Source organism: Anabrus simplex, chromosome 12 (genome assembly GCF_040414725.1).
Source record: "Anabrus simplex isolate iqAnaSimp1 chromosome 12, ASM4041472v1, whole genome shotgun sequence".
NCBI classification, from domain to species: Eukaryota; Metazoa; Arthropoda; class Insecta; order Orthoptera; family Tettigoniidae; genus Anabrus; species Anabrus simplex.
The window spans coordinates 20,662,280-20,686,052 of NC_090276.1; the positions used below are offsets into that span (position 1 = coordinate 20,662,280).

Here is a 23,773-nt window from a genome sequence, read left to right on the forward strand (position 1 = left end):
GGGTGTCTAGAAATCGGACCACTCACACGTCTCTAAATTATCCGTTACCTTTAATATTCCCCCCACCCCCCGCCCCTCACCAAATCTCATACCTTTAAGGCCACAACACTAGTTGCAAATCGAGGATTGTGGCGACGTTTAGTAAATTCACAGAGGCTTGCAGACTGAACGCTGAAAGGCATAACAGTCTATAATGATAATGTATGTATGTAAATCATCTGTATTACTTCACTAACCAGTATAGCTCCTGCCTCAGGACGATGATTCGTTCGAACTCTAAATTGCATAGTTTACAATTTTCACTCCGTAATCCCAGGGTGGTCGAAAACAGCGTGTACCGCGTATATGGGTGTTAGAGGGTTGGTCATACTGATAAATAATTCGAAAACATTAATTCGATATCTCGCGTCATTGTCCATTTATCAGCTTCTGAACTTATCAAATCAGATAGCTTCGCCAGCGAATTCGAATGGACTTCACGAGGCGGTGTTGTTAATTCTGCTCGACAACCCCGGTGGATGGGGGACGCAGACGAAGAATACACCCACGGTATCCCCTGACTGTCGTAATAGTCGACTACAAGGGGCAACCAAGGAATGATTGAATTAGAACCAGGAAACTACTTGTGGTTAGTACCACCACACGGTGAACACCATGGGTCGCCTTTACTTGCGAGTAGTACCACTATGGTAGGTACACAATAGGTTTGTGGTTAGTAGCAACACAGAGTAATTCACTATGGGTTTACACGACCTGTGATTAGTACCACTATATGCGGAATACCACGAGCTCAATTTGCCCGTGATTAGTAGCATTATGTGAGAAACATCACGGGTTTGCGTTGCCTATGAGTGGCGCTGTTATGTGAGAAACACCATAGGGGATACGGAGCCGCCTATCTTACCAATGTTAAATTTGTTTAATTCATGCTCCTTTTTCTCAGGATCTAATAAAGTTATGAAAATTAAATTTATGTGACAATTTATCCAAACCTTATTTGACATACCGACGGAGCGTTTTTGTAATTGGACTTAAGGGGACTCAGACATATACTTCTTTACCAGTCAATAAATGGAATAATGTTTTCCTAAAAAAACACCCAAATCTCGAACAGTTTTATATAAATCAGGAAATCCGTCCGTTAAAATGTTAACCAATATGAGACAAATTAATAATGAAAATTGCACAGCTCTGTGGTTAATAGTCTCCTAGAAAAAGGAACATACAATTGAAAAAATTGGAAACTTTGAAAACTGCAGTTAAAAATTTCCACATATATGATTTTTTCATTGTTAGCGCAAGTTAAAATTAAAATTGTGGCAACTTTTAATTGTTAAACTATAGTGTAATATACATCATTTTAAAGAGCAGACTTCAGAGATTTATTAAATATAAAAATGTAAAAAATATATATTTTTGACCATTTTAACCCTTCCATTTCCCCTTAATTTGACTAGGATTTGAATTAAAAAGTAAACGAGTAAAGAAACATGTGATTTTAGGCTGTTTTTCCGGAACTGCATTTAGGCCGGAAGTGATTTTCGAAAATTTTTTTTTGTTTGGTAGAGCTGTCCAAGACTCTCAATTTGAAACCTTTCCCGGCCTTTTAGCCTTTCAACCTTAGGCACAATTGAGGAAATTTGCTTAATTTTACGTTTTTTCTAAGAAATGTTTTCAACATTTTAAAAAAAGGGTTTCGCCGATGAAAGGATAAGATCAGGTAAACGTGGCGGCCATGGTCTCCAATAAGTTAAATCCTAGCAATTACCTTGTGTGAATCAGGGGGACACATTGGAGAGAAATCTTCAGGATTGCCGACAGTGCGATTGGAATATACGCTTAAAAGTACACGAGGCATACCGCGTAGCCCACACACTTGTTCGATAATAAAATTGCCATGTACTTATATGATTCACGGTGTGGAAAAAAACAATTTCATGTTGGATGTTTTTTCTAACCAGGGTGCGTGACCTAGGGAGGTTTTATTCAAAACGGTAAGGATCACCTTAAGGTTCAAGTGATACAACCACAAAGGCGGTACGAAGGAAAGAGGAAGAACAAAATCAATATTCCCAGGTCGTATTTTAATATCGCTAAAGAGAAAAGCCGATAGCCTCCTTTGACACACGCCATTGGTAGAAATGACTTCGGGGCGTTCCCAGGGTGTCATATATCAACCAGCAGCCCTTTATCTCCAGAAGAATGCGCTTGTCTCCTCCTTCTGAAGGGTCGTAGGGTTTAGCAGCAACTTGACCCAGAAGGGCGGCGCTATCGTGCATATTGATGAGATAGTGGAACCACAAGGGAAGGAAAGGGCTTCTCCTCCAGTCTACAGATGTATGATAATGTAGAGAAAGGTTAGAAAGGAAGGTCATTGACACTACATGAGGAAAATGTTTCTTATTATTCAGAGTGTGCTTACATGTACAGTGGTGCACGGGGATTTGTTAAGTCCAAATTGGACGGTTCTATTCAAAAGACCCGTGTATATTATTATTATTATTATTATTATTATTATTATTATTATTATTATTATTATTATTATTATTATTATTATTATTAGTATTATTATATAATTCGCTGGGGCCATCAAGGACCACGTTAAGTCTTGTTGCATTTGACACTGAACTTGGCCTTCTTTAGAGCCCAAATTTCCCTCATTCTTTGTGAGTGGGTCTGCTTACGCTCCTCTGTCCAAGGGGCACCGTATCTTCTCTTCGGTTGCTCGTCTCGGTTTAGCCCGTTCGTCAATATTTTCTTGCGGAAGAGATCTCTGTTAAGGGCATCTTCAGCTGAGATATGTAGCATTTGCAGGTCTTCTTTGGTATTTCTAAACCAGGGAATTGTGGGTTTGGGGTTTGAATCAAAAAAGTGAAAGATTTCCTTAGTTAACTTTCTTCCGTCCATTCTTTTCAGATGACCGTATAATCGTGCCCGTCTTTTTCTGATTGTGTCGGTAATTTTCTCTATTTTGCTGTTGGATCTCTTTTGATGGATTCCATTTCTGTACTTTCTGTACTCTCTACTTTATTATTATTATTATTATTATTATTATTATTATTATTATTATTATTATTATTATTATTATTATTATTATTATTATTATGTGCGTATGGACGCAATGGATCACGCAAAACTCTAAGGATTCGGTTTTCTGAGTTGCCAAACAGCTCTCATCCTTTCTCCGTGGATCCTTTTTCTATCTTTTGGCCACTTTGCTCCAGTCTTCTTTTTCACTTCGTTCTCTGGTTGCACTTTCAATCCATTATTTTTTTTCTTATAGAGGTTTCTGTCCATGGTGTCATTTGAGTTCATCTGGGCTTTTTCCAGATCCTTCTTCACTTCCAGTACCCATGGAATATTTTTTAGATGTTCTATGTAGGTGAGAATCTTGTGTGTCTGTCTACTTGCCGGCAGTCTGCGGACGTGCCCATAACATTTCAGACGTCTTTTGCCGATGTCAGCTGCAATGTTGGAAAGCTCTTCTGTCTATATACATCTTCTGTTTTTCGGGGGCCGAGAATTTTCCTCAGGATTCTACTTTCTTCTTTTAAAATGTTTTCTAGGTCACCTTTCCCATTTAGTGTAAAGGTCTCAATGACATATAAGACTACGGGCTTGATTTCTGTATTATAGTGTCTGATCTTTGCATGGCAGGGCAAGTACTTTTTATCGTATATGTTGTGAACCCTACCGTGGGCTTTCCGAAATTTTTGTAGGCGAATTTTCTGGGCAGCCTTCTCGCCTCCCGTTGGTTTAAGTATTTCTCGCAAGTACTTGAAGTGTGGTACTCCGTTGATTTGCCCATATGTCGTGTTCAAATTTTGGATGTCAAGTTTTGAGCAGAACAACTTGGTCTTTTCAAAGGATATTATTATTATTATTATTATTATTATTATTATTATTATTATTATTATTATTATTATTATTATTATTATTATTATTATGTGGATATTGATTTTTGTGCAAATCTGTGCAGGAGTATTTCATTGAGTATATGGCTGTGACACTTTTTCTGGATGACTAAAATACAATGTTCCTTTGAGCCATACTTCACTGGAGTCTCTTCCGTATCGCTGGCATTGAACATGATCATTACTTCTTTGTCTCGTTATGTAGGTGGGAAGAAGGGATCCAATCTATTGTGTTGAAGTTCCATCGGCGACTTGCTCGTAATAGCGTCTCATCGCGCAGTCATTTGTTTTGCGTTGCTAGGTAACGTGGCCTGTGCTATACTGTAGTAACTGTCGCTTTAATTTCACTTTTATGACGCCCCCTAGTCTTACTTTCTCTTCCTGCGAGCGCATTGTTATGTGAAATGTGCTCGTAACTCGCCACGAGGCTACGAAAGAGGAAAATATAGATCACGGCTATGCACGGTATATATTACATTACACTGCGTTCCTCTGTACTGCATATTACTAAGAGCTTACAGCCTGTGTGCGTGCGTATACACAGAACACTTATATTCCACACATACCTGTCATGAGTATTAATATGACTTATTTTCCACAGTTCTGTTCAGAAATATGGAATGTCTAGAGAATAATAATAATAATAATAATAATAATAATAATAATAATAATAATAATAATAATAATAATAATAATAATAATGTTATTTATAATGTTATTTGCTTTACGTTCCACTAACTACTTTTACGGTCTTCGGAGACGCCGAGTTGCCGGAATTTAGTCCCGCGGGGGTTTTTTTACGTGCCAGTAAATGTACCGACACGAGGCTGTCGTATTTGAGCACCTTAAAATACCACCGGACTGAGCCAGGGTCGAACCTGCCAAGTTGGGGCTCGAAGGCCAGCGCCTTAACCGTCTGAGCCACTCAGCCCGGCGTCTAGAGAAAAAAAGGATGAGCCCCATGTACATATAAAACGTTCCCTATACCATTCTTGAGATGAGAAATTATTTACAATATTTATACACAGTATAACCAGTGGCCGCGATAAGTACCCTGAGGGGTTGGGGGTGGCTTGTGAGGGGCCCATGACTGTTTCTTACTTCAGTACCTGAAGAGTGACTTTTCATATTGATAAAGCTACAGCACACAACACAGTATTATTTGTATTACAGAGGGTTATTCCAAGCTTTGGCCGTCGTAGTGCAGAGTTTCTTTCTTCAATAGGAGTACGGTAGTTATTATGAATGTGGGTTTCCCGACCTGTTCCAATAATAACTATCCCTTGCTGCCACTCACGACAATCGCAATGCTTTTCAAGTAATTAGGCACCACGAACCTACTACGCTGGCGTAGCAGGGGGAGATGTGATACTCCCACGTGGCGCGTCCCAGGTGGTGGATAGGGGGATCCTAACCGGTTTGCCGGCGGACTTGAGGGAAATAAAACAGTTCTCGCAGACCAAACACACAACCCCCTGTGGGTGGAGGACGCAGACGGAGAATACACCCACGTATCCCCTACCTGTCGTAAGAGGCGACTAAACCGGGCGAGCAAGGGATGATTTTATTAGAACTATGAAACTACTTGTGATTAGTACCACCACGCGGGGAACACCATGGGTCGCTTTTACTTGCGCGTAGTACCACTATGTTAGGTACCAAAGAGGTTTGTGATTAGTAGCAACAGAGTGCGTTACCGGCTTCTACAGTACCTGTGATTAAAACCATTTTAGGGGCGACACCATGGGATGAGCAACAGCATGATTTAGTACCCACTATATGAGAAACACCACGGTATAGTACGGGTCCCTGTGGTTAGTACACGTGTGTGATGAACACCATAGGTTTGCGTTGTCTGTAAATGTGCGAAACGCCATAAATCTGTATTCCATGTGCGAATTTCATTACCTGTGTGTAGTACCATAATGTGTGGAATGCCACAAGTCTACGCTACTTTTGATTAGTACCACAGTATGACCAATACCATGGTTCTACTTTCCTAGCGATAAGTAACCTTAATGAGGGGCCGATAACTTGGATTTTGGACCCCTTTAGAATAAAAGCATAATCGATTCAGTATTGTGCTATAGACGCAGTACCTTGGTTAGTAATACTATTGTTTCACGACAGATTCTGTGAATGTGGGGCACTGCGGGTCGGATCCACTGATTGTTTTAAATTCTAATCCATACGTTCGTTCCTCGTCCTCGCGTTTTGAATTCCGGTCAGTGGAGGATTTTGGACTTGTACTTTGTCATTCCATTTCGTCTGATTTCGTACCATTAGGGACCGATGACCTAGCTGTTAGGCCCCTTTAAACAACAAGCATGATCAGTAATTAGGCAGTTCTCAGAACCCAGTAGGCAGTGAAGATGCGATAACAAAGACAATCCTCCTTATCTAAACTCTAAATGCTGAAGTTTCGGGCCAGTTTATAACTTTCGGCAGTCAGTGTAGCTAAGTAGGTCTACGATGGACGGTTGATTAATAAATTATCTGTTCCTAGGAATGAGATTATTTCTTAATATTGTGACGGCCAGCGTGTTTTGGTTACTATAATTGGAGAGAGAGCGAGAGAGAGAGAGAGAGAGAGAGAGTGAGTGAGTGAGTGAGAGAGAGAGAGAGAGAGAGAGAGAGTGTGCGCGCGTGTGTGTGTGTGTGTGTGTGTGTGTGTGTGTGTGTGTGTGTGTGTGTGTGTGTGTGTGTGTGTGTGTGTGTTCGCAGCATATAAGTGTATTATTTTTAATTCCTTCAGATTTGAAAACTATATTGTGTAACTTATTATTATTATTATTATTATTATTATTATTATTATTATTATTATTATTATTATTATTATTATTATTATTATTATTATCGTCATTGCTGTTCATTGTAATAATATACAACCTTGTACTACGAAATTAGCTTGCAACGTTCCTTATCAGGAAACGTGGGGCCCATTTTCAATTTTTGCGGGGGGGGGGGAATAGCTTCTTAGCGCCGCTACTGAGTATAACCTCATTAATCCGAACTAATTGAGGCTCTAGTTTGTCTGAATTCATGAAAGTCCGGATTAAACAAAACAACTTATGAAATGAGCCAAGGTACATATTTAAACACTCTGTTTAGTAAAGAGAACGAGTACAGACCAGTATTTTACATGTATGAAATACAAAAGTAATTTAGTATACAAGATATAAATTAACACAGTATTAGGCCCTACAAAATACAGAGTAACTAGTGCATTACAGAATTAGAACATGGCAATAAAGGCACAACTTCACACGCTTACTGGTTTGAAGAAACAGCTGATCTTTTGTTGTCTTCCTTTGACATTAATTTCTTTAACAAATAACTCGCGCAAATGCTTTATTGGTGGTCGTAATATGCAGGTATGTTTTCATCGTTGTTATCTTCAACGTATTTAATAACAATGTTTATATGGTCTTTAATTTCACTAAGTTTTGGCTTAGGATTGATAATATCACCTTATTCATCTTGGTCTTATTCATCTGTTTCAGAGCTTTATGCAGTGACCACACTTTCAATTATCTCCTCCTCTGCGTAGTTTACAACATTGCTTCGTAACTCAGTTTTATACTGTCATATCATTTATGAATTATTATTATTATTATTATTATTATTATTATTATTATTATTATTATTATTATTATTATTATTATTATTATTATTATTAATCGATACGGCCACCTGTGGGCCACGTTTACACAATCTTCCTTCTGTCACGCAGACTGATACCCTTCTCTTTACACTCTCGCCAAAGATTCTCGAGTCTTTGACTTCTTCTTGCTCGTTCTTCCACCGAGATGTTCCGTGGCTTCGCATGTTGCTCTTCAGACGCATCCCTCAATCCCGCAACCTTCTTCCTAAATGATGTCCTTTCTTTTATATCCTCCTCCTTGATACCTATTTCTGCCAAGTCATTGTGCACGTGTGTAAGCCATCCCGGTTGTATTATTATTATTATTATTATTATTATTATTATTATTATTATTATTATTATTATTATTATTAAATGGCTGTCCGGATTAATTGGGTTCTACCGTGCAGTTTACAAAATACTTACATGGTACTGTACAAGATATACATATATAATTAATTTCTTACTGCTCCTTTATTCCAGTTATCGTTTGTTAACTAATCATTCATTAAATCATTCCTCTGCTCGCATACTTCCTTTCACTCTACCAGTCTACCGTTCACTCATTCCTTTCTCACATCTTTCACTCTAACAGTCTGTCACTCACTCATTCACGCACAGAGCAGTTCCATTAAATTAACTTTATATATATCCCATATTTTGGAAGAGGCAAGTTGTTGAGATCCTCTAACAACGTGTTCCATAGTTTTGTGAAACACCAGTAGAAGACTTTCTGAAAGACAGAGGTACGGGTGAACGATAAACAAGCGATAGACGTTGGAAGGGATCGATTTCTATAGAGACAGAGACGGATTTCCGGAGAAAAATCAGGTCATTTTCTTGACCTATTGTCTCAATGGAAGGAAACCTTATTGGATGGGAAGTGGAATGCCGGTTAATTAGACTTTCAGCACGACACTGCACTCTCTGTACATGTTCTCCGCTGTTCTAGCCTGCTCTTTAATTGTTCAAGTCCTATCGACCTCTCTGGTATCGATAATATATTTTCGTTTTGTATTGTTTCTTAGGTGTTAGTTATTCCCTTGACGTGAAAACCTCTTTCTCTTCGGTCCGGCGCTGAGGTCTACTAGCGCTGAAACGCCCGTCACAGATCGTTATTTTGCAATGCTGATATGGCCATTGTAATTTCATAGTTTCAAAAGGAAACCTGTGACGTCACTCGTCAAAATAAGATAGCCACCAAATAAGACCTAATTTAGTGGTACCGCGCAAGAGAGCAATCGTTATAACTTCAAAATCTTAAGTCGGAGTTCAACTATAGGAATAAGAACATTTTCATTTTTACGGACAGCTAAGCGGCTAATAATATCCGGATAATATCCAGAATTGTCTGGTATTGCCATTCACTTCTCCTGAATCTCTCAAAGTACGACATTACATGTAATAAATATCATTTTGGTCCGTATTGATGATATTTGATTGAAATAATAACATTAAGTTATTTATTAGACCACCTAATCAATACAAAATCGTCTTGGATGATTTACATAAATTTGTTAGCTAATAGTGGAACATGTTTCGCCTTCCCTGAAGGCATCATCAGCCATAGTCTTAACCTTAAATTAAAAATAAGCGTCTAAATAACATGTAGTAATGAAATGAATTTTAAAATCTTGAAGAGATTTGAAGTAAAATAACATTAAAAATAACAATGATGGTTTGAAAATACAATGTGATGAGATACAATAGTGGAAGTATTAACAAAATTAACATTAGAAGGCTGCTAAAATAAGTACAATGGATAAAACAACAGATTGTTATACAACAAGTAGTAAGATTGCATAAAAGAAAAGTTGATAGTCTGGCGGTTATAATTAGACGATGGCGAAAAATCTTATATAATCAAAGTAAAGAAGAGAGAATAAAAGTCAAAGTTAGTCGAGAGATCCGAAGTTAATCATGATCTAAAGATAAAAGACGAAAGTCAGATGCGTATGGTGAAGTTGTAGAACACTTTTTTGTTGAGGATATGAAGTTGGTGAATAGAAGTTGAAGAACAGTTTCAAATAGGATCACTATGGACCATCTCAAAATTTGAAGTGATGTTCAAATGTTGTAAATTGTGAGTTTGTAGATATTCTAGTTGAAGAAGCATATAGAAGTGGAATCTGTAAATGGAAGCAAGACAAGTAGGGTTAATTGTGTGAAAAGATATTTGAAAAATATTGAAGTAGAATCGTATGCACTTACCATTTGACGGTGACAAAGATAGCTTGTAATATTATGAGTTAGAAGTATTTGCAACAGTAGTTAATGTTATTATTTCAATCAAGTACGACATTGCCAAAATAATATGGATACCAGGGCATGCAGGTATAGAAGGAAATGAAAAGGCAGATAAACTGGCCAGGAAAGGGGCCGAAACACATTTTGTAGGCCCAGAACCTGTACGAGGGAGTTCCTATGGACAAGCCCGACACTACATAGGAAAATGGGTACAAAAGAAACAAATGGAGAACTGTAAAAATACTCCAGAATGCAGGCTTGCAAAGGAACTGATAAAAGGACCAAACAAGAAGCATACTGAAGAACTGTTGAAACTCAGTAGAGAAAATATAAGATGGGTAGTAGGACTTTTCATAGGACACTGCCATCTGAAAAAGCACCTACATAGAATTGGAGTAATAAGAGACAACATAGGTAGGAAATGCAATGAAGCAGAGGAATCAGCTGAACACATACTTTTCGAATGTGAGATGCTGGATAGAATCAGACTCTCCACTCTAGGACTATCAGAAGAAAGAGGAAAAAATCCAAGACGGCCCAATAAAAACAACCTACAGCTTTATGAAGGGAGCAGGTAAATGTAGGTGGGAATGGCGGAAAAACATAGTAGCGAAATATCTTAGAGGTCGACGCTAATTAGGAACTAATATTTAGAGGCCCCATGAAGAAAAGAGAAAGAAGAGAAGAAGTCGGAGTTCAAGAAACAAAGTTTGTTTGGAAGCCTGTATAATACCTACAAATGGACTTTTAAATAATTTCAGTTGGTGAAGCCTTTAGAGAATAACGTGTCTTTGCAAAAGAAATATTTTGTTAATTTTCGGCGAATTTTCATAATGCCCAACATTAAAACACGATTAATCAAGTGTAAATGTTCGATTAGTCTATCACTGATAAGAGACTTAATTCTGAACAAAACGAGACAGAAAACAGATTCTCAGCACCAAAATTGATGCATAGAGATCAAAAGTTTAGATTTAACATTTGCTAGATCATAAAAATTTAAAGGAACAAATAGAGATTATAGAAAATAAAACCGGGTGAGTTGGCCGTGCGGTTAGGGGTGTGCGGCGGCTGTGAGCTTGTATCCGGGATATATTGGGTTCGAATCCCACTGTCGGCAGCCCTGAAGATCGTTTTCTGTGGTTTCCCATTTTCACAGCAATCAAATGTTGGGTCTGTACCTTAAATTTTTTTGCTAGTTGCTTTACGTCGCACCGACACAGATGGGTCTTATGGCGACGATGGGACAGGAAAGGGCTAGGAGTGGGAGGGAAGCAGCCGTGGCCTTAATTAAGGTGCAGCCCCAGCATTTGCCTGGTGTGAAAATGGGAAACCACGGAAAACCATTTTCAGGGCTGCCGACAGTGGGGTTCGAACCTACTATCTCCCGAATACTGGATCCTGGCCGCACTTAAGCGACTGCAGCTATCGAGCTCGGTGTGTACCTTAATTAAGGCCACGGCCGCTTCCTTCCAACTCCTCTTCTATCGTCGCCATAAGACCTATCTGTGTCGGTGCGACATAAAGCCCCTAGCCAAAAAAAAAAAAATCAAGAGAAAAATTTAAATCTCAGAATTAAAAATGGAATTCATTACCACAAACCCAATGCGGGAAATATATATTTGAAAATATCTAGATTTACTGATACAATGAGATTGTGACGAATTCAATTTTTAAGCCATTCGGAAGGAATGAATGAATAACAACAGACTTACTTATCGAATACATAAGTTTTTGTGACTCAAACGTACGGAATCAATATTATGTAAGCAATTAGAGAAAGACCTCGCTGAATTAGGATCACCAAATTTGCAGGATAGGAATGTAATCATGAAAATTGTTCACACAAGTGTATTTGAAGGAGATGTGAAGGAACCAACACGACGTACCTGGTCAGAGGAACATAAATTACAACAATCAATGAAATTGAAGACCTGTTGGGTAAGGACGAAAGCTCAACAAACGTTGATTCCGCTTGATCGTAGGTGACCCATTCAGGCAGAAGAAGGAGAAGAAGAAGAAGAAGAACAATAAAGCTGTTTTCTATTTAACATCAACAATAGGTGTAATTTTTAATCAAAAAAAAATATCATTCGTATCATTTGCTCTTCAATAGAACCATTCATGGATTGAATAACATTTGGACGAAGTTGTTCCACCAGTGAGCGAAGTTTAATTTTATGAAAGGAATCCAATTTTTAAAAAATTAAAAAATGTTTCCAGCACAAGAATCCAGCTTAATTGAAATTACCACAATCCAGCTGCAAGGGCGCGGCCTGCCAGAGAATTCACGAACCACACACTCATGTAATAGTATTGCGCTGTTCATTAAATTATCAGCAACACGTCGGACTGTGTGCCTGAGAACACCAGATTGCAGGAGAATATAAATATTCCCTCGGCCAAAAATTAAAATTGAAGCACGGATTTGTTTTAAAAAAATCTCAGTTTTAATCTGTGAGAAGGCAGGCCGGGAGATGATAAAGAATACTTAATACAAGCAAGTATTTAGCTACTACAGTTCTCATCTGTGCCCTCCCCCTGCTGGCAGGGACGGCGGAATACATTTTCCTGATATCCTGACTGTCGTAAAATACAACTGAAATGTTCTTGAATTGGCAGCAGTGGCGTAGATGGGGGACGGGGGTATAAGCGGGGATATATTCCCCCATGAGGCGCTTGAACTCATTGTTATAAACAGATGCATTTATTATTTTTACGAAGGTAAAATAATAAATAAAAAGGAAAATAATAAAAACATATATTTGCAAAAACCTTAATTTAAAATATGTTTCATAATTATTGCAATTGATATCCGCTCACCCCAAGAAAAATTCATATGTACGCCACTGCTTGGCAGCGTGAGTTCATGATCACATGTAGGTGGGGGACGCAGACTAAGAATTCCCCGACGGTAACCCCTTCCTGTTGTAAGAGGCGACCAAAAGGGGCGACCAAGGGATGATTGAATTAGAACCATGAGACTGCTTGTAACACCAGTTTACCTTTACTTGCGAGTAGTACCACTATGTTAGGTACACAATAGGTTTGTGATTAGTAGCAACAGAGGGTGAATCAGTATGGGTACCCGTGATTAGTACCTCTGTATGCGGAACATCACGGTCTTAGGTTGCCTATGATTAGTACATCTATATGAGCGACACCGTGGGTCTACTTTGCCTGTGATTAAGGTACCACTGTACGAGCGACACTGTGGATCTGCGTGGCCTGTGATTAGTACCCACTATGTGAGGAACACTACGGGATAGTACGACCCCCTGTGATTAGTATACCTATGTGAGGATCTCGATGGTTTGCGTTGCCTATGAGTGGCGCCATTATGAGAGAAACACCATAGATCTGCGTTAGCTGTGTGTAGTACCGCTACATGAAAAATACCATGGTTCTTACTTTCTTAGTGATAAGTCCCATTATGATGGGCCGTTGACCTGGATTTTGGACCCCTTTAGACAACAAGCATCATCGATTCAGGATTGTGCTTTGGAAGCAGAGCTTGGTTAGTATATACTATTGTTTTAAGAGAGTTTCTGGGAAGGTGGGGCATTGCGGGTCGAAGCCACTGATTGTTTCAAGTTCAAAATCATTGCCCATCTTCTCTTCTTTTTGAATTCTAGTCAGTGGATTAATTTTGGATTTTTTTAAACTCTCAATATTGTGAGCTGGATCCGCTGATTATTTTAAATTGATATTCATCCATTCATTCTTGATCATCACGTTTTGAATTCTGGTCATTGGATGAGTTTTGGACTTTTAAATTTTCGTTACATTTCATTGCATTAGGAGCCGATGACCAAGATGTTAGGCCCCTTTAAACAACAAGCATCATCACCATCATCACATTTCAGTTCCATTATTCCTTCGACAACTCGTGTTCTGTTCTCTCCCCGACGGTATTAGGTTTGCCAGGCTTATGGAAATTTCACACCCTCGCGGCTCTTCGCTTTCTTCAGCTATTAATTCGTAATCATTGATAACTTTGAAGAGTTAAGGGGACTGATGACTGGAGTGTATAATTTCTACAATTGATCACTTAACCACAATCGAATTTAAAACACAAGCATATATTAATACGATAGAGCAGCACACAAAATTTGAAGTTGATTAGTTAATTTGTTGCAAAGTTATTAACAGATAATATTTGCCATTGATGCTTTTACGGCCCGTACTAGTATACATGGTGCTGTATAGGCTTTTGGGCTTATGCCGTATCAAAAAAATAAGGTGAAATTCTTTACGTTTCGCAGAGAACTGTGCTCTGCGTCATCAGAAGAAAATCTCGACTGTCCACGACAAAGGCTTCTTAAACAATGACATTTTGAAATTTAAACGTTATAATAGAAGTGGAAATGATACGTTCATTCGCCATCAGATGGCTCCCCGGACGTTGATAATATTTATTTTTTATATGTTGCATGGAAAAAGACCCTTGCGGCCCAGTTTTCATTATTTTGGGGTTATAATTTGGCAAACTTGTAAAAAAATACTTTAATAATAACTCTGGGTTTTGCAGTCAGGTATAAACTATCGGTGATATAATTTTCTCAGTTTCCATTATTCATACAATAGACAAAACTCTAGTTTGGTGGTATTTTAGGAACAAAAATATAAAGGTAATATTCATCTGATGATAAAATGAAGAACTACTTTTCATTCATGTGCATATTAAAACTTTCCCTGAAAATGTCAGGAGAATCTGATAAGAACTCTATCGCAAGAAGAATGCAATTGAAAGTGTTAAGAAACATACTTCAATAAAAACTGCTCTGGACTGCGAAGTGACTCCCTCAGGCTTCTATCTCCTCTTATTGTTACCACTGCTTCCACTTACTTGAAACAGATATTTCAGTTCCATTTTTTCCTGTCTGGCGTTCCTCCTAATCTCGTCTCAACTCTGCTCAGATGGCAGAGCGCAGCAGAGCAAGTGAGGAAGCGGGAGACAGGTGGAGCGAGCGAGACAGTCGTAGGGTAAGACAGAGACAGCGCTATTGCTCAAAATCGAGGAATGGGGTTCTGCACTCTGGTCAACCTAGCGAAGGCGTTGTTTGCACCTTGCGCCGTGCAAAGCACCGGTGCATGCACCCTACTACAAGGTAAATATATTCTATCAGGGTCATTGAAATGGTAGTCCGAAAGAACTTTGAAGCAAATATTGCCTGACAACCTGAAGGGGGCGTCTGCTTCTTCTATATACGTCATGCCGCTACGCAACAAATCTGACATTTAGAGCTTTAAACATGGCGTTACTGCAAAATTAATAACGGCATTTCGAAGAGGAAGAATTGGGGATTTTCAAGGTTAAAATTAAAAAGTCGATGTCTTGGTAAATATCGCAACATCTCAGTCTCGACCCCCTTAAATATTCGAAATGAGCTCCAAGTATACGTGATCTCCGAAAGTACTCAAGTAGTCAACAATTGCGGGATGGTAGTTGCGTTATTCCATCCCCTTGAAAACAGCAACCACCACTACCGTAGTTTTTTTGCTAGTTGCGTAACGTCACACCGACACAGATAGGTCTTATGGCAACGATGGGATAGGAAAGGACTAGGAGTTGGAAGACATCGGCCGTGGCCTTAATTAAGGTGCAGCCCCAGCATTTGTCTGGACGGAAAACCATCTTCAGGGCTGCCGTCAGTGGGATTCGAACCCACTATCTCCCGGATGCAAGCTCACAGCTGCGCGCTCCTAACCGCACGGCCAACTCGCCCGGTCTACCGTAGTTTAGACAATACTTGTGGAATGTCAGTATATCTCATGTAAATTTAAGGTCTTGAAATACATCTTTCTGTGGCCAATACAGTTTTTTTAATGTAACTATTTCCATTCTGTGTTTCAGGTCCGAAACATGGTGATCCACTGTGAATCCTCTTTTACCTAAACTCCGGCGACGTCATCATAAAGCTGGTCAGGTAAGACTCTCCATTGCCTCTCTCCATTTCTTAGTCACGTGTAGGTAGGGGAATGACTTTTCGCATTAACGATAAACGCGACAAAAAGTATTTTCAAGCGATTTTGAGATATATTAATGAATCACATGATTATGGTTAAGAAATTCTTGATTTCGCTTTCACGAATTACAGCAATTTAAAGCTATAAGGCCAGTTTAAAGTGAAATTTACTTATTCTGCGCTAAGAATGAAACTGCAGCGAAATTTATGGAAAATAACGAGCTTGAAATTGTATTTCAATGTTACCAGCGTAAAGAGAAATGGAAGTCAGAATAAGGATTTCTCAGTTGGACGGAAATTCCTGTAAGTTTTAATATACTAGGAAATTATTTAATGGTATGGCGATGTAGGGTTAAATCTACAGCCATGCACAGTAGGGTGGAAGGGTAGTTTGCTATGTAATCTTTATTGGAGCTGTATAATAGTCCTAATAAAGAATCCGCAAGGAACAATGGAAGGTTATCAATATTGTATTTCACATAAATAATTTGCAAATCACAAGAATAGGACTTTATAAGAACAATTTTAGAAAATTATTACAGAAAAATTCAAGCGAGGAGTAAAGACCTATTTCGCGAAATCGTACATAAATTAATGCTAAAATATTATGCTTCTACGTATAGCCTATTTGAATTTACACAGTAAACTAGTCTCTCTTCTTTTTTTGCTAGTTGCTTAAAGTCGCACCGACACAGACAGGTCTTATGGCGACGATGGGACAGAAAAGGCCTAGGAATGGGAAGAAAGCGGCCGTGGCCTTAATTAAGGTACAGCTCCAGCATTTGCGTGGTGTGAAAGTGGGAAACCACGGAAAACCATCTTCAGGGCTGCCAACAGTGGGGTTCGAACCCACTGTCTCCCGGATGTGAACTCTCAGCTGTGCGCTCCTAATCGCACGGACAACTCGCCCGGTACTAATCAATTTAAACAAGCTTAATTTAAATATCGCCGTCCCCGTAGTGTAGGGCAGCCGGGTTCGATTCCCGACCAGGTCAGGGATTTTTACCTGGACCTGAGGGCTGGTTCGAGGTCCACTCAGCCTACGTGATTATAATTGAGGAGCTATCTGACGGTGAGATAGCGGCCCCATTCTTGAAAGCCAAGAATAACACCCAAGACGATTCGTCGTGCTAACCAGACGACACCTCGTAACCTGCAGGCCTGGGGACTGAGCAGCAGTCGCTTGGTAGGCCAAGGCCCTTAAAGGGCTGTAGTGCCATGGGGTTTGGTTTGGTTAATTTAAATATCAGTGATAAATACCTACCCCTTTGATTCTCCCAAATATCTAGCCCTTTGACCCTTCCTTTATAATTTACCTTCATATTGTATCTCGCTGCTTAGTGGAACTTTCCGCCTACGAGGGTGATTTAACAAATAGAACAACAAGACCTCTCAATGTACAAACTTACGTATAGAACATAGTCCAGATTTTGTACATGTTACATTTGCACACCGTCATCAGGCTTGCCTAAGCATAGAAGAAATCAGAAGTTGAAGCTCATGTGTCCATATCCCTGACATTATATAAATTTATATTTATGTGATTTAGCTTTTGCAGATTACCTTGCCATGTTAGCTCAAAACTGAGAAGACACTCAAAAGATGCTGGAGAGTCTGCATGAAATCGCTAAAGAAAAGTGGGTCTTAAAGTCTCTTATAAAAAGACTGAATGTATGGAGTACAAGCACCAAAGCGATAGGTATCTAGAGGTAAAACATAGCAAGATTAAAAGGAGAGACACATTCAAATACTTGTGTGAATAAATCCAACTCAACCGACTGGATAAAAAGACAAACAAGGCAAGAGCCAGAAAATTAAATCTGGCCTACAAGCTAACACAGATCAGTTATAACAAACGGACATTGTACGCTTCAGAGTCTTCTTCTTCTTCTTCTTCCTTTTCTTCCACTTATTCCCCCATCTGTGGGGTCGCGGGTGCGATCTGTGTCGCACGTGTGTATTTGGCCCTGTTTTATGGCCGGATGCCCTTCGCGGCGCCAACCCTATATGGAGGGATGTAATCGCTATTGCGTATTTCTGTCGCGATTGGCAGTGTAGTGTGTTGTCTGAACATGAAGAGGAAAGTCTTGGGACAAACACGAACACCCAGTCCCCGAGCCAGAAGACCTAATCATTGGCGATTAAAATCACCGACCCGGCCGGGTATCAAACCCGGGACTCTCTGACCCGAAGGCCTCAACGCTGACCATTCAGCGAATGAGTAGGACGATTGTACGTTTCAGAGTGCCTAATTTTAAATAAAAATAAAAAATAGATAAATAAAAAATAAATAAATAAAATAAAAATAATAAAAATAAATAATAATAAAAATAAATAAAAAATTAAATAAAAAAGGGAGCTGCAAGAACTCGAAAAGTTGGAAAGAAAGATTCTGAAGAAAATGTTAGGACCACAGAGGATTACTGATCGGACTTGGAAGAAACAGTGAAATGAGGGGGTCTAAAAGAACACTGAAACATTCAGGGACACAATGCAGAAACGAAGGCTGATAATTCTACGGAAATCTGGTAATAATGGATGATGAACGACTGACCAAAATGATCTTCAAGTACATCATGGGGTTAAAGCTCACCTGCAAGTGTGTGGAAGAGGTGAAGAAGGATGCGGAAGAAGTTGGAATTACACTAGAGATGATCCACAATAGAAGAGAGTTCAGAAGAAGGGTCGACAGTCTAAAATCATTTGAAGAGAAACCACTAAAACGGAGCCCGAACAGATCATTTCCGAACAGGAGAGAAAGATCAGAAGAGAAAGAATGAAGAGATTTTAGGAAGAGAAGAGAGGAAAGGCCAAGAATCCTTCCTTAAGTTCGTAAAAAATTTAATAGTGGAATTCTTGTCGTTTTTTACGACGCTTTCCAGTGATCATGTTCCCTTCCTGCACTTCTTTTGACAAAATCTGAGTATCATAGTGGTAAAATATCTTACTTCAGTGATATTAATTCTTTTTTTTTTTTTGCTAGTTGCTTTACGTCGCACCGACACAGATAGGTCTTATGGTGACGATGGGACAGGGAAGGGCTAGGAGTTGGAAGGAAGCGGCCGTGGCCTTAATTAAGGTACAGCCCCAGCATTTGCCTAGTGTGAAAATGGGAAACCACGGAAAACCATTTTCAGGGCTGCCGACAGTGGGGTTCGAACCTACTATCTCCCGAATACTGGATACTGGCCGCACTTAAGCGACTGCAGCTATCGAGCTCGGTGATATTAATTCTTGTTGTGTGTCTGATCGGGTGATTTTCCCCTCTCCATGAGTAGTTAAAACTAATTGCGATCATGCTCAGCCGATTAATGTCTCTGCGCCGTAGTCTTAAACTTCCGAGTACCATCTCCCTCATTCTATGAGATGACGAGCAGCCAGCAGACCTCGTCACCCGTTTTATGAGGGATTGTTGGCCTGTTTTATCATGTTTAAAAGTGTATTTTCTATTTTTTTAAAAAATTTTATTGTTAACTACGCTTTATTCTGCTGACTGTTTTAGTTTTCCTTTGTGTATTTCAGTGTGATTTTCAGCTTTTAATTTGAATTATCTATGTATCATTTCACTTCAAGGGCAATGACTAAAGACGTATTCTACTTTAATGCATTTTTATATAATTTTATAAGAAAATAAGGCATTGCTAATTAGATCCACTGATAATTTTAAAATCATAATATATTTTATGAGTGTAATTATTATTATTATTATTATTATTATTATTATTATTATTATTATTATTATTATTATGAAACAGTCTGACTGATTGTTTTAGTTTTCCTTTGTGTATTTTAGTGTCATTTTTATCTTTTAATTCGAATTATTTATGTATCATTTCACTTCAAGGGCAATGACTTATGACGTATTCTACTTTAATCAATTTTTATATAATTTTATAAGAAAATAAGGCATTGCTAATTAGATCTACTGATAATTTTAAAATCATAATACATTTTAAAGTACATCATAATACATTTTAAAATTATTATTATTATTATTATTATTATTATTATTATTATTATTATTATTATTATTATTATTATTATTATATTTCGTTTCAGTTTGTACCATTAGAGGCTGATGACTTAGATATTAAGGACCTTTAAACAACAAGCATCATCATCATCATCATCATCATCATCTTTTAGACGAGGAATTTTTAACACTGTGCTCTCTTTTTTATTTCAGCATGTCAATGACAGGGAGTTTGATGCCCTTCGACAATAACAATGACGTCAACAGCAGCAAAAGTAACAAGTCGAAATCCTCGAGCAGTAACAAGGTATCGAAGCCCCAGATCCAACCTAAACAATCGACTACCTGTGGTGGAAATGTCAGCGGGTCTGGGGGTAGTAATATGGGCGGTAGCAGCAGCAGTCTGGGTGCAGGAAGCGGCTACAGTAGTCGGAGGAAGAGGCCGTGCTTCAGGGCGCATCTCAACAGTCTTTGGTCAGTGTGGTACGGACTCTGTGGGGCAGGGCTTCAAGCTTACGTCGCTGTGTTGAGTGCTGAACGCTTCCTCGCAGTTGCCAACAAACTTCCCCGATTGGAAGTGCATGCGTACCTTGCGCTCACTGGTGCTGCCGTGTTGTTGCTGCCTTTCTTCTTGACGGCCGCTGTGTTCAAGATCGGGAACTTAGCTAATGACGGGTTTAAACTCGGCAGACATATGAGTACGTGCTCCGCGGATCCTCCAGGAGTGCTACTAGGGGCAGGAAACGGAGTCATCAGAAGTCTGTGGCAGCATGGAGGTCCGACAGCACCATTCCTACACCTCACGACAGCCTTCTTCCTGCTGCTGCCTAAACTGCTCATGGAGGCGAGACTTATCCAGTCCGGACATCTTCCACAAGGTAGGAAATACTACATTATGTATTAAAGAATATTAAGCACATTACTCAGAGTCAAGTCATTAGTCAAATATTAATTTATAAAATCTGCGAATGGAATTCAGTTTTGTTAAATGTTTGCTCTAAACCGATTTCCAGGATTTTCTGGTGTCTGTTGAATTGAATTACGTAAATTTGTGAAACCCTGACAGTTATGCATACCAACCTACAGAACTGTTATATAGGTCATAGCACAAATGGGGCTCCGTCTGTCAACCAAACTGAATTGAGCTAATTTTAACCTCTTTCATCCCATGTCTGAGTTAACGCGGATGTCAACATGTCTCCCGCTGTCCCAAACAATAGTTAACTCGGATTTCAAGCAATGCGCTCGTCCTCACTTCTGAGTTCATTCTTACGCTGTTCATCACATGTTCTGTTCAGACGGCGCGTGATTCATAAATTGCCTCACCGTATTTTGACGATAATTATATGTTATGTGTTTTTATTTCACAGCTGTCTTCTGAGGTGGGTGCGCAGAAGTGTAGAGAAAGCATGAAGGAAGATTATATTTTTGAAATTTTAGGGAATGATGATAAGCCTGGCATTTAGGAGAATAATGAAGATACAGTAAGTTGGAGTGGAACAAGCTGTAGACATGTACCACGTCATTGCCTAAAAGAGCCAAGAGATAACTACTGCTAATATTGTCATTTATGACAGTTCAGTAACTGTGTAAATACAAGGTATTTTTAGCTTATTTCAACCATTGTCAAAACATCCAGAAAAATCTGGTTTGAGACATGCATAAGGCTGAAAAGAAAAGGTTAAAATCCCTACTAGTTATACCAAACGTCCTAAAGAATTGTTGTACAGGCTACAGAAAAAATGATGTCCATTACATATTTCTATTATGCCAAAACATTTTTTTCCGTGGCATCAAGCGATTCTCCTACGCCTCCCATCCACTCAACAACATTCGAAACAGAAACATTACTTGTATTTTCGCAATTACATTCTACATTATGGCATTCAGCAAGAACTGTTACTATTGCCCGGTTTCTGGAATGGTGAGATATCTGTCCGATAGCTATTGATCTGTTACACCTGTTGACTCTGTAAATCTTCGCTGAATTGCACAGCGTAAATAGCAGCTAACTTATCGAACTGTTAATTATTGGCTCGTTGATCAAGTTTCATATTACACGCTAGATGCCACCCCCTCGCACTGCTTTGTTTTTGTTCATGAGATGTATTCCCTAGACTGTCAGGTGCATGAGCTTTCCCTGCAGCTCCTATTGTCTCCTTGCCATGCAGTGAGAAATTTGTATCCGATTAGATATGGGTGTCAGATTCGTAGTGTTTAAAGACAGTCGAAGAATGTGCCATTGTTTTAGGATTTCTAATGAAATATGCACGCCAGCAGCACATGTCACGTGTGATCCAGTTTGCACTGAGCCTTATAAATATACCCTATCTATTCGCTGTTATTCCAAAATGTGTACATTGTTTGACCACAGTATTGCGATAAATATCGGGTAATTGACATAATTATATAACCTTTTACTTCCTTGTAATGTAATATCGTTAATTAAAACAACCCCAGATAAAAGTATATGCTCACTGCCAATACAAGTAGGCCTACTACGATAAATGTGTAATTTATGTTATACTCAGTTACTAGTACGTGTGCTTTTATGGACACGAATTCAGTCACAGATATAAATATGACAAAACTCGGTAGTATTAAAGGGTATCGTAATTAATATTTGGTCAACAGGCGACAATGGAAAATTATTTGCCACAGGACACAAATTGTCGCCTGTATCCTCAACCAAACGTATTATAGTATTTGTTTAACCTGAATCTGCCTTTGAATTCACTTTCACTATACTTCAATAGAACATTAGGCCGACGATGATATAATCGTGGTCGTTCTAGAATGATGACCATTTCTACAATTACTTCGTCGGAAGAAGATGAGAAAGCCATGGGAAATTTTAACAAACACAATATTAGCTGCCGATACTGAAGTATACTGCGCACGCACCCACCAAGTTAACAAATAGATATCACCTGCTCAGGCCCCTTTAAGTTAGCAGGCGATTTATCGAACCGATAGATGTATCTTACGTTCGTGCAACGCCAAAACACAAGTTAACCATTCGATATCTCACGTTCCAGAAACCGGGCATAAGTGTTATGGCTGGTTTCCACCTGAAATTATTATCCGTTGCTTGATGTCCATGACATATTGTCATCATTTGATTTTCGCAAAGGTAAAAGTGTTTTTGTATGTGCGTGTGTGGGTGGGTGTGTTTGTGTGTACTGTAGATATGTTACGCTAATATTACACTGACTGACAGAGCAAATGCAACACCAAGGAGGAGTGGTTCGAAAGGGATGAAAGTTGGGGAAGAAACCGAGTCAGCACGGAAGAATAATTGATGTTTATTTCAAACCGATATGCAGGTTACACAATGCGCACGGCATCGACTCAGTAGGATGTAGGACCACCGCAAGCGGCGATGCACGCAGAAACACGTCGAGGTACAGAGTCAATAAGAGTGCGGATGGTGTCCTGAGGGATGGTTCTCCATTCTCTGTCAACCATTTGCCACAGTTGGTCGTCCGTACGAGGCTGGGGCAGAGTTTGCAAACGGCGTCCAATGAGATCCCACACGTGTTCGATTGGTGAGAGATCCGGAGAGTACGCTGGCCACGGAAGCATCTGTACACCTCGTAGAGCCTGTTGGGAGATGCGAGCAGTGTGTGGGCGGGCATTATCCTGCTGAAACAGAGCATTGGGCAGCCCCTGAAGGTACGGGAGTGCCACCGGCCGCAGCACATGCTGCACGTAGCGGTGGGCATTTAACGTGCCTTGAATACGCACTAGAGGTGACGTGGAATCATACGCAATAGCGCCCCAAACCATGATGCTGCGTTGTCTAGCGGTAGGGCGCTCCACAGTTACTGCCGGATTTGACCTTTCTCCACGCCGACGCCACACTCGTCTGCGGTGACTATCACTGACAAAACAGAAGCGTGACTCATCGGAGAACACGACGTTCCGCCATTCCCTCATCCAAGTCGCTCTAGCCCGGCACCATGCCAGGCGTGCACGTTCATGCTGTGGAGTCAATGGTAGTCTTCTGAGCGGACGCCGGGAGTGC

At 39.5% G+C, this 23,773-nt stretch overlaps 1 protein-coding gene across 1 annotated transcript in view; it reads left to right on the top strand.

Moving 5' to 3' along the window:
• The first annotated feature begins 18,307 nt into the window (after nt 1-18,307).
• Nucleotides 18,308-23,773, top strand: part of tinc (tincar) — a 203,633-nt gene continuing 198,167 nt past the window's right edge. Inside the window, exons 1-2 of the mRNA XM_068229790.1 lie at nt 18,308-18,444; nt 19,960-20,624. Of these exons, the coding sequence (XP_068085891.1) occupies nt 18,308-18,444; nt 19,960-20,624 (802 nt within the window). The remainder of the gene's footprint in view (nt 18,445-19,959; nt 20,625-23,773) is intronic.